Source organism: Arctopsyche grandis, chromosome 2 (genome assembly GCF_051622035.1).
Source record: "Arctopsyche grandis isolate Sample6627 chromosome 2, ASM5162203v2, whole genome shotgun sequence".
NCBI lineage: Eukaryota > Metazoa > Arthropoda > Insecta > Trichoptera > Hydropsychidae > Arctopsyche > Arctopsyche grandis.
The window spans coordinates 9196739-9210150 of record NC_135356.1 but is presented as its reverse complement, the minus strand read 5'-3'; the positions used below and the strand labels follow the sequence as shown (position 1 = coordinate 9210150).

Below are 13412 nucleotides of genomic sequence, written 5' to 3'. Positions count from 1 at the left end.
CAGACAATAGAACATTGTACGTGCGAAATGCTATTGGTCGATATGGGGTGTAAGGGACAGCATGGGCGTTTTACCTGTCTTCCTACAGCTGGTGAACTATAGCACAAAATAAACTACCGGTAAAACCGAAATATGTTAGTTTCGATTTTTTCCAAAGTTCTACTTCGACAACCGGAAGTAGAACTTTTGTCTAGGGCGAATTCCCTTACAGCGCTCAAATTTTTATCGAAAATGCTCTCAAGGCCGGTATGTGTGAATGTGTATGTACATATGTTTCATTATCGAATCATATACATATGTATATATAATATCGCTATTCTGCATATGTGTCTGTCTGTCTGAGATAACGCTCGCCGTACTATAATAGTCGTTTCGATTGAACATACATACATACATATGTACATATATATCTAAGTCACAGCCAAAATGTGTACGAAGATATAATAACAAAAGAAAAAAAGTTTTTTTTATACTAATCGCTACTAATTTTTTCGCTTGACAAATAGACCGAAATAATTTACCGCCATCTACGTGCGTGCGAAATGCTATTGGTCGAGATGGTGTGGAAGGGACAGCATGTCCATTTTACCTGTCTTCCTGCAGTGGACCAATTATAGGGGCCCGACGAGTTACCAATTTTTGGTGGGACCTATATAAATACAATCATACAGGGCTAGTTTCCACCCCCCCCCCCTCTCCCATTAAACCAGTTTAAAATTTGTGAAAAAAGTTCATTTTTACAAGGTTTTTATTAGTTTCACTTGGTCAGTTATTCTGAAAAACTTCCTACACTCTTCCGACCGCTTTGAAACTTTTCTATTTTGCAAGGTTTGGCCACCGATAGAAATTTATTGATAGATATTCAATTAATTAATTAATTTTTCTATTGTATTGTTTACATGTAGGTAGTTAGGTAGTTTTTACCTTTTTTTTCGTATTAAAAAATTAAATATAAATATATTTAAAAGGTATTTGAAAAAAATTCGACCGCTTGGGGATCGAATACATGACCGACGACACATTTCTTTTAATTTTTTATTTTTATTTAATAACTTGACATCGGCTACAACAATAGTCAGTTATAAATACATACATATGTGCATATATGTATAATAGGCTTAATCTTCATTCATACATTCGTAACCGATGCGAATATAATTTTACATGAGCTTAGCTCAATTTACGATGTCAATATATTGAATATTACCGTTTTCAGGAACACATAATATTACATATTTATAGTGGGAAAAGTTTCCCCATGCGAACAATTTGTCAAACGTTTGTCAAAAGGCGTTCTAGCGATAAATTCGACCGGAATTGCTCAGAAGCGCTCGCATATTGCAAAAGTTAACTCATCTTCGCATACCGACAATTAACGATTCCGAGAAAAGCACCAATCCCTACTTGAATAAATATTCTAACAAAACGTAAATTACATCTAGAAATTTTCCAAGCACACTCTAACGGCTTAAGCATCGAACCATAAGCTGTTCTCGAAAACTCATTGACCGTATTCAAGCAATTGGATATTAATAATCAATTCCAGCTCATCTGTGTGAATGTAAATAAACCGCTATCGATATCAACTATCGAATTGTTTGCTCGAATACATCAAAACACAACTAACCCAATTATTAAACTGACAAATGTAATTTAGTGGTTCGCCCCAGGTACAGATCGACCGGTCATTACGTGTTATGCCCAGTTGCTAATTTTACCACATATTCACAATTATCACGTCGATAATATGCCTATGTTGCTCTGTGACATTTCAAATTACCTTTTGTGTCCTTGATCGGTGTTCCATTTCACTGCTAAGTGATACGAATTTGTCGGTAATTGGCATACGTGTATTATTTTAATCAAATTGGCAAGCGAATATAGTTTTTCCTCTTTTAAATAAAAGCATCGCTCGTTGCAAATAATTAAATCCGGATTTAATTCACTAAAATAAATAAATTTTGCAAAAGCGCAACGTCGAGTCGACATCGGCTGAAAAACCGCGTATAAATGAATTATTCCTTAATTTAAGCCGGCCTGTTGGTTCGCCCCACTTTTTGCAGATGTTGTGTTTGCGTTTGCGCTTTCATCTGAATTTTTTTATTTTGTATCCTTGTACCCACCGCTCAGTTTGTACATTGTAAATATTATTTCAATAGATTCTGTTTTTTTATCCAACAGCCGACGATCCCGGGGCTCATCCCGAAGAGCCGCAGCATCCCGAAGGAGCGGTCGTGATCGAAGATCCTGCCAATTTAAACGAAAAGGACAGAAACAAAGGTTTTTACGCAAAAGAAATTGTGGCTGGTGAGGAGAGGCCGAAAGTTAACTCTGGTCAACAAACAACACCAACGGATGGTGAGTATTTTTCATCTTCAGCGCGAACACTTACAATATTTAGCGACATTTTATACAAACACGCACAATTATTAAAATAACACTGGACTCGTTTACTTATAAAATCACAACTTGTTATTTATTTATATATATTTTAGCTATCAAGCTAATTTAAAAATACATCTTAATTATTATACTTAACTCTAAAATTTATAATTAACTTATATGTACTGTCCCTCACAGAGGTGTCTCTTCGCACCTCGCAAGAATGCATCCGTTTGCAATGTTTGCGAATGTTTTGTAATAAACTTATATGTGAAATTAATGCAACAGTAGCCAACAGAATATACGAAACGTAATTAATTCGCAATATATGTACATACATTATAACCTTAGAACACAGAGGTGATAGCTCAAGGATTTTGCAACATTGAATTATTAACGCAGCTTTGCTCCTGCTTTCATATTCTATCAGCAATTTTCCAAAATAACGTCCAATTTTTTTTTGCAATATAATCTATAAAAGATATATTTCAACTGCAATTTCAAATCATGTCAATTAATTTATATCAAAAGAAAGCACCCAATGAAATGTCAACGAGCGAAACGCTAATAGAACGATTAAAAGACTGATATTAATAATAGAACGATTAAAAATTCATTTTTTTCAAATTTGCAAAATAATTTTAATGTTTTAGCTGGCAGGAAAGTCATGATCTTGGGTGATTTTAATCCTAGGAGTTTGAATTTTGTTCCTAATGAATTAATTTTTATGTCAGAACTATTTAATATGAGTCAATTGAACTCAATAACTAATTGTAATGATTTATGTGTTTATGTGTATATGCATGTATAATGTTTGTATGTATATGGATGTATGTATTGTATGTGTATGTGTATATGTATATATATATATGTATATGTATGTATATGTGAATATATATATATATATATGTGTAGGTGTGTATGTATGTATATGTATATATGTGTATTTCTATATTTATGTATGTATGAATGTGTACTTGTGTATACGTGGAAGTATTTGTGTATATTTGAATGGTGTACATATATGTTGATATAATTGTCTTTGGCCAGGAAGGCGCATTGGGTTTACCTGTTAGGCCTTCTTGGTGTAAATTAAATAAAAAAATAAAAATAAATAAATAAATAAAAGTATTCGATTATGAAAATGTATAAAAATAAAGACTTATTGCAATCTTTAAAATCCTATCATGAACAATTGAATTGTGAATCACTTTGCATTCTGAGGACGTAATATATGTACATATGATGAATTAAACCAAATATCCAACACATAATATACATATTACTACACTTTATATCAATATAAATGGAGAAGAATATAAATAATGGTCATTGAAAATCTACTTGTGCTATAATTAAGGTTGCCATACGTCATGTATATACGGGACATGTCCCGTATTTCACTACTCGGTCCCGTATTACAATTTGTCCCGTATTTGTCCCGTTTTCTCCCTAAACTTTTCTCCAAAAACTGACTGTCGATTTCTTTAACACTGCTTTGGAATACATTGATAAGTGGTCCCAATCATTCAAAAAATTTAATGTTTTCGATTGGATGACTCTCAAGCAAGTTCCTGAATGGGGGGAAATAGAACGAACCGTTGAATATTTGCAAGTAAGGAACATCGATGTTGGAAACAATGAGTTTCTTTTCAACCAGTTCGTTTATTTAAAAGATTATTTAAATAAAAATAATACCAATGAAAACTGGGAGACAACGCTGAACGCATATTTATATTATGATATATGTATGTACATACTTTTATTTGAATTTGTATTTCTTTATTATATGTTTTTATCGCCTTTTACATAATAAATAATTTAAAATCTGGAAGTTTTTGATTTTGATATTGGACCCGGACCCGTCGGGTTTTCAAAATATTGGACCCGGATCCGTCGGGTTTTGAAACCCCGGGTTTTCAGAAACCCTAGGTGAACGTGAGTGAAGCGAGATTTATATCATATTATATAGAGCATTTGAATTTAATCCACATATACGTATTTCATCAGAATTCTTACGTTTTATATACATGTACATATGTTGGTTGTTGAAACAGTTTCGTATGGAAAAAATGACACCAACTCCGTCATCATGCTTCCCAGCTTTTAATTCTGTTCTCTTCAGAAAGCAACAATAAACCACTACAAAAAAACCTTTCCGACAAAAAACTTCTCAACATGAGACATGTACATATGTGTAGGTAAATTCAGGCTTAGCATTCGTTACTACCCTCGATCCGAAAATGGAACATACCACTTGAGTAAAATCTGAATGAAAAATCAGACTTTCCTCACCTTAGATAATGCGAGTCTTTTCAGATCTACATACGTACATAAGTATGCATATTTAAAGTTTTTTTTCTTTTAAAAGTAATCATGCTTAACGAATCATATAGGTATGCGTATACTATACAGACTTTATTCACAAAAATGTAAAGAGTATTTATACTCAAACTGTTGTATTGTATTATGAATTGGCGATAATTAATTTAGTAAATTGCCTGACCTGGTCATGGGCAATTGTTTTTTTTCCTCGGAGAGACAATTATGGCTCGAGTTTCACCTCGAAAACGCCATTGTTCGGAGAAGAATGAGAGAAGATTAATTCCCCTTTGATGACACGTTCTTATTTCTCGTTCGAGAAGAAAGTAAAATTAGCCTTTCGACACCAACGAAGAGATCCCGTTAAAAATCAGGTGTCAAATGTCGACGAGGATTCAAGAATTTTATTAAAATCGACTTCATCTCTCATATACCAACATACCTACATATGTTTGTACATATATATATATATATATATATATATATATATATATATATATATATATATATATATATATATATATATATATATATATATATATATATATATATATATATATATATATATATATATATATATATATATATGTATATATTATATTCAATTAACTTATCATATTACTAAAATAACACAGTAGGAAGCGTGAAATTTCAAATTTATACTACATTGATTCTTAAACAAAGACCTGACTGAGGATTGTGTAATGGCGATGAGTTACATTGCCTTGCGTATTTTTTTTTTCTTCTAAATAATATTATATTTTCCTCTTATGGAGTGCAAACTTCTTTCGACACGGAAACGGTTCACCATGTGTAATCTTACATACACCATTTTTTACAAGCTTTTTATTAATTCCTTGTCTAATTGTGTCCGTGGTGCAATATTTGTGAGCCGATTTTGAACCACTGCCACTCTTCCGATTGCTTTTGTATGTATGTCTAAAATTGGAATACATACATGAAAAATTATAGATCGATTTTATTTTACTTTATTTGGAAATTCTTCGATGAGAAATTTGCCTTTTTAGAAATGTATACAATTTTATTTTATATCAAAAATAAAATTGTATATGTACATTTAGAAAATTGTGATAGTCTTTTTTATACATGGTAATATTATACGTTAAAAAGAAATGTAAAATATTATAATAATATTTTGTACATTTAGATTTCTTAGATAGTATTATTGTAATATGATTAGATTTTGTTGATTTTTCATGGACATTGGATTTAAAAACGGTACATATGTAGTTATTTAGAACGAATTCAAAGAGGGAACCGGTCCGGCGTCCTGTTTATGATTAAATTTTTTTTTCTAATACTTTTATAATGTGATCGATCTTTACATTGCATTTAAATGAATGCTTTTATGGATATTATGTACCGACATGCGAGCGTTATCTCTTATTGAATTAAGTAAATGTTCCCAACATAACGCGTTAGGAATGTAATCATTAAAGAAATCATTAAAACTTCATCAGAATCGACGTTATAGCCGCTGATTTATATTGAAAACATATATACATACGCATCTTCAAATTTTCCGCGGTTGACAATTTAAAACACTTATTTATTCATACAAATTTGTTTTGAATGTAATTAGTATGATATTTGGATTAATATCAAATAACGACAATAGGCTTTATATAATAACGCCATAGAAATACTGGAACAAATTGTAAACGATATTTTAAACGTTTCTCGAAGCAATTATTTCCCACAAATTAACAATCGGCCGTATTTTGTACCATTCAGTCTACAAAATGGATGCATTAGAGCTTTAAGCTTATCCTGATGAAAGCTTTTAACCGCAGAATCGAAGCGGACAATTGCTGTATACGAGATATAATTGAACGAATTCAACTAAACGCCAGTTTGAATCGATTCACTTCGGAACGGATCGCATTGAAAGGAATGCAAAAGAATTGGCCTTTCATCGCAATGCTTGCGGCTCGTGAACCCAGAACATATTATACAATACATTTTGTACGTTATGCCGTAAAAAAAAACTTAATAAAACATTCAGTATTCTACGCTTGGAGGGCAAACGATAAGGGAAATCGATCTCGAAACTGCGTGGGTGAATATAAATAATTCATCACATAATCCGTCCTTCATAAATAGAAAGACCGACCAAAAAAAAACACACACACACACACGCTGACATACGATAAAAGCTGACGAGTAAAGATTGAACCATCGCGTAGGCCTCGCTTCGGAAAATTCTCGGAAAAATCGTAAACATGCCGGCAAAGTCACGCCGTACCGAAAACTCCCGGGAAAATATTTCGACCATAGAAACATTTTTAGTACAAAAAAACTATTTGTATACATATGAGTCATCGCGACGGTCTTGAGAAGGGTAGAGTAAATTAGTCGTGTCAGACGAATCTCCTTCATTATGGTGATTGTGTGCTAAACAAGTTTGGAAGAAAATTGAACGTGTTAAACAGACGATTTTAAATAGACGTATGTTTCGACGTTTTATTTTTCAGATTTTGAAAATAGACAATAACCATTTTGAAAATATGATATTACATATGAATTGTATCCAATCTAACTAATCCACATTAATAACGATATTATCAATGTGGACAACAACCAGCAGCGTGGACTAGTGGTTAGCATAAATGCTTTCAAACAGTGGTCACGGGTTCGAGTCCCATTGGTTGCTGCTGACGTTCGTTTCCTATCAGAGTTTTCCTATTTATCTGATTTTCATTGAAAAAAATTAGCAACCTTTACCCATTTCTCGCAATCTCGAAATTTGACGATTCATATATAAAAAAAAGGTCCGAAAAAGTAAGTTTATCAAAAATTGTCTCAATAATAAAAATAAAATATGACGCATCTTCCTGTATACCTATACATAAGTGATATTTAAGCAAGACTATTGTTTGATACTACTATTAATTAATTTTATAATTTCAAATATGACTTTGTCTCAAGACTACTTCTACAAGTATTTATAAAAAAATAATTTTAGATACAATACTCTATGGTATGGTATATTCCAATATCAAATTTACACTTTGGTGTAAACCCAAACATGTACAATCCATATTGATAATACTATAATTATACAAACTTTAATCAGACCTGGTATATATGTGCGTAAAATTTGAAATAACATTATACTTACATACATACATAGATACATACACGGTCTAATTAAACGTCGGGTAATTATATTGGAGCTATAATTACATTGCAGTTGCAAGTCTAATTGCGCAAATGAATACGTTAAATTCAATTCACTCTCATGCCATAAATACCTTTATATGCATCAAGTTATACACTGAAACGTACATTTATACAATTTAAATAAACATGAAACTTTAAAAAGGGAAAATTTTTAAACTACACCTCTAACTTTCATAATTGCACCACTTGTTGGATTACGTACATATGTATGTATTTTCACACGACAAATTGAATCGACTCGGTTTTATGCAAACTGCTTTATTTGATTTGCGTAACTCCAAAAGCCAATTAATTCTATAGTAAATGAAACAAACAAAAACCTAATAAAAACCAGTTACGTTTGATAATGCATTTGATAGAGCGATAATACTTCAGCGATATACTCTGGAGTAATAAATACCGATAGTTCGACAATTGCAGTTCTCGTCTGTGTTTTCCGCGCTAAAAGTTACATTTCTCTCGGCGGTTTTTTTTCACAAACCGCCAATACACTTTACTACGGAGGAAAATTCGTTTTGCAAGAGAGAATATTTTCACCTCGCAACTGGAACAAATTGAAAAGCGAAAATTATATTGTGTACATTACTAAAATGAAGGAAAACTCTTGAATCGCAGACGCTCAACTTTAGACAAACATTTATTATATAATATTTTAGATAAAATCCGTATACTTTCGTAATCACAAACGCATAAATAATTCCACCTTAATTTATACGCTAGCGAGGAAACTTTACAAGCAAATCCATCATATTTCATTCAAATAAGTATGTATACATACAATCATAGAATACATACTTCGGACACAGACAAGACTGGATCACGAACCATATATACCTACATACATACATGTATGTATAGATATAACCAGTAGAGCGGTGGCTTTGTCGCTTACATGGGAATCACACCATATGTCTGGCTAGATCGATTCGGTATATATTTCGCAATCCGGGTCACAATGTTTTTCCGAATTCCCACATTAAAAACGATATAACTAAATATTGCACCGAGAGCTTTTAAACGTGTCTCGTTTGAGGTTCAACTTACAAAAGATTAAATTTTATGTATATACATATGTAAACCAGAGGTTTTCATTTTTTTAAGTTTCAAGTTTGGGCCAGATTCTACATGTCTGTGTTTCGAACATTCTAGAAATTTACGGAAGTGTGTGTATATTTACATACGTTACAGTGCAATTGTACGCAATTAAGTGCGCTAAGGGGTTAAATGAAAATTTTTATATTAAGTATGAAACGCTGTATTCTCGGCATAATGTAGAAAAACAGGAAGCGGAATACGTGGGTGTGAACCATTTTATTTTAACAGATGATCGATATAAATTGAATGATCAATTCATATGAGTATCGAATTTGAGACATCAAAAGGTGAAAAATTTATTTATATTTAAGGGATGTTAGACAAATTCTAATGCGCTCAAATTTGGATTAACGAGGAAAGACAGGAAACGGGATACGTGGGTGAGAAGTATGACAAGGATAGTGGATATAGTGAATAGAGTGAAGAGATTGAAAAAAAGGCAATGGGTGATCCACGTGGCTAGAAGAATAGCCGAAAGGTAGACAAAATAAGTGCTGGAATGGTACCCGAGAGAATGCTAAAGGGTAAAAGGAAGACCGCGGGGAAGGTGGGTAGAATTAGGAAATGTGTGAGTTGAGATGGATGAGAGTTGCGCAAAACAGAGACGAGTGGAAGCGTGTTGGAGAGGCCTTCATCCAGCAGTGGATAATGAGTGACTGTAGATGATGATGATGATGATGATGTACTATACGATTGCCAAATAATTATTATATTTTGCAACTGCTTAATGAGTGTTTACCTGAGAAAATACAGTTAAATATATAGGACGTGTGATATATAGTAAAAATTAATAGATTAAAGACAAGACTACGTACAATGGATTTGAAAGACAATTACGACATAACGTACTTCGTATATACATATGTACTTCGTACATATGACTTCGGTTGAATATTTAAAACATGTCAAATCGGCAGCGTCTGAACTCGTTTGTCTACGCAAATAAGACATCTCCCACCTAACAATTGTCAGATGAAAACATGTTTTCGTGGAAGTTCTGCCCGTCAAAAATGAAACTGCCATTAAGGAACGCCTGTCGGGCGCCGACGAATAAGCCATCGTCTGAATCGACTTCAAAATTCCACACTAAACGCCATTTAAAAGCCTTTCAAAGTTCCCGCAACGAAACAATTCCGACGATATTCATTCAACAAACAAACGCTCAAAAAAAAATGAAAAATAAAAACAGTAAACATCTAAAAAGTACGGAAATAACACAATCGATATTATATTTTAAGCAATCAAGCGACACACGCTCCACTATATACCTATACATATATATATATGTATGTATGTACATGATATAAATATTTCATTCAAATGTGTTAAGGTCACACAATATCGTATACATACAATTTACAATCAACAATTTATGTGGTTGTGTCCATTGGAAACAAACCACACGAGTTATTTTTTCACATTCGTTAATCGTTTTCACTGTGTATGTACGTAGTAACAATAGATGTGATCATACAAAAATTCATAATATAAAATATATTTGCCTCAACTTGGTTTTTCTCCGAAACCTTTCAGTGTAGTGAATAAAAATTTCATATCTAAAAGTTTTAGCTTAACACAGAGTAAACCATAAATTTTAGTGAAGATCCGACAGCCGGAAGTTTACTCTTGTTCAATCTTTCTTCTATTATTTTTTTTAACTTTTAAATATACGTATGTGCTCTTCGCGAAAAGATTCCAGTATAATACTTGTATTAATGTCACGTAAATAAAAAAAAATCAACAAGCTTGATTTACTGAATGTGGGATTTTCTCCTCTTAGAAAAGTCAAAAATGTTGTGATCACACAATTTTTTCTACACTACTAAACGTATCCAACTGAAATTATATATTTGTACTATTTATCTACGAAGTTATGTAGAATTAATAAGGTTTTAGTTAGAATTTTTAAACCGGAAGTAGTAATTTTTTTTAACAAATTATTTCATTATTTTATTTTGACCTTTTAAATAATTTTTATTTTCTTGATATTTAAAGTGTATAATAATTATAGTGATTTTAAGTAATACAAAATTTTCTAACAAAATCCGACAACCGGAAGTAGAACTTTTGTGTTGTGTAAGTTTCCCTACATTTGCGCTCGATTTATATCGAAAATTCTCTCATAACCGGTATGTGAACGTGTATGTATGTTTAATTATCGAATTTTGTTTTGTGACCTTATTATATTCCTCAAATACATAGATAAAGTCATGGGTTGGTCACATTCGAATTTTTTTATTCGATATACTCATAAATTTCAACATCAATTCAAAAAAATAATACAAAACTTTGAAAGGTTTCCGGGAAAAACATAAAAGCTCTAGAGTAGTAGTTTCGGTTGAGGGAAAAATATTTAAAAAAAATACTAGTGTATGATATTCATCATATCTACATACATACATACGTATGTATACACATAAAAATGTGTCGGTACAATCCGTTGAGCAGTGACATGTATATAAAGGGGGGAATCAATTCCATTCAACTCAAAACTTTTTCTCACATATTTTTTATGAATACATGATCATTGATGAATACGTTCAACATTTAATGGTCAATTGTTACCCTTTATCACATTACTTCTTTTATTATTAATACGTATATATGAAAGTAAATAAGCCGTTATATTTGAATGTGGCTGAGTCCACTATTATAATGGTAGTGGCATAAGTCCACAATATAATGTTTTGCGTTTGACAATATTTAAAAATACTGGTGGCCTGTAATACGTTTATTCTACTTTCCGAGATTCCGGACATGTCGAAGTGATAACAACTTGTGAATTTTGTCAAACAGAAATAATGTTTTTGGAACTGAAAATTGGACTCCCGCCGTTTTCAAACACAACAAGAGAAATCATATAAAGCCAGGGCTGTGGAGTCCTTTAAAAATTTACCGACTCCGACTTTCTTAATATTCGACTCCACAACCCTGTTAGAAATCTATAAACACTAACATATCCGAAATGATGTATACACATTGTGATTTCTCCACAATTATACTTTTGAATTGACGCTACGTGCATAGAAGTAGCGTTTCTCTTTTAGACTCGCCCGAACTAACTTAACCCTTTGTATTAACGAATTTGTAAATCAAGTTATCGACCATAAATATATATTGTAATATTTATTCAAGTGACCAAATATGTCAATTGACATGTGAGGTATTTTTTGTTCGCAGTGAATCACGCCATCTTACTACTTAAAGCATGACGTATATAGCGGTCATCCGCGGAGAAAGTGCTAGTAATAATTCCGCGGCGTGCAAAATTTCACTATGGAATTACAAATGTCAAAAATATACGCCCAAGTTGGTTCCATCAGTCGAAACATTATTTAAATACGAATACGAATTTAAAATTAAACGAAAATGAAACAAACAGCGCACAGTACGCAATTGAGCCCACACGCAAACTTATGTACATACGTAAATGCCAAGAGCGGCCACGGATTATAATTAACCCAAAAATTTCAATGTTGCGAATATTGCATTGCATCACTAGACGTAATTGGAATTATTATTCATTGTTCGCTTTTGTTGTATTTGAATGGAAGGTCGCTAATAGAATTTAGCCAGTGAGAGCTTTTATCGAACGATCTGAGCCTAAAAGAAAAAGACATACAAGTGTCCATGAGCGCGTTCGTAATAAAATTATACCCGTAATAGAATTAAAAAATAATATTCCAGCAGCGACGTTTAATATCCGCAAAGTTGAACTGACAGTTTAATGGCAAAGAATCGCTGTATACGTTCGGATATTCTGACACGCGATACTCTCGCCTATAATATAATATATCATCATCATCTACAGCCATCATCGCCATCCACTGCTAGATGAAAGCCTCTCCAACACGCTTCCACTCGTCTATGTTTTGCGCAACTCTCACCCATCTCACCCCACACATTTTCCAAAATTCGTCTACCCATCTTCCCTGCGGCCTTCCTTTTACCCTTTTGCATTCTCTCGGGTACCATTCTAGTACTTCTTTTGTCCACCTTTCGTCAATTCTTCTAACCATGTGGACCGCTCATTGCCATTTCAATCTCTTCACTCTATCCACTATATCCACTACTCTTGTCATACTTCTCACCCACGTATTCCGTTTCCTGTCTTTCCTCGTTATACCAAGCGAACAATATCTAGTTTGTATAAGTCACACGAATGTGTAACAAGAAAAAAGTACTATAATTGAATTATGAAGATGTAGATTTATACTAGGTAAATAAAAACAAAATACACAAAATAGTACTATATCACAAAGTACATGTATATATGTATGTATGTACGTATGTGCATATATACAAGTGTTCCATTCCATTTCAGAAATTTATAATTCAAAAGTCCAACTATTATACATATATTGAGTAAAATTATGGGCAATATGCGACAATGTGGATTTCATCTAAGT

The 13412-nt window shown here is 32.5% G+C and overlaps 1 protein-coding gene across 1 annotated transcript in view; it reads left to right on the top strand.

Annotated features, from left to right (window-relative positions):
* LOC143922677 (uncharacterized) overlaps nt 1-13412 on the top strand; it is a 163645-nt gene that overhangs the window by 83518 nt on the left and 66715 nt on the right. Inside the window, exon 3 of the mRNA XM_077446013.1 lies at nt 2182-2358. Coding sequence (XP_077302139.1) covers nt 2182-2358 — 177 coding nt within the window. The remainder of the gene's footprint in view (nt 1-2181; nt 2359-13412) is intronic.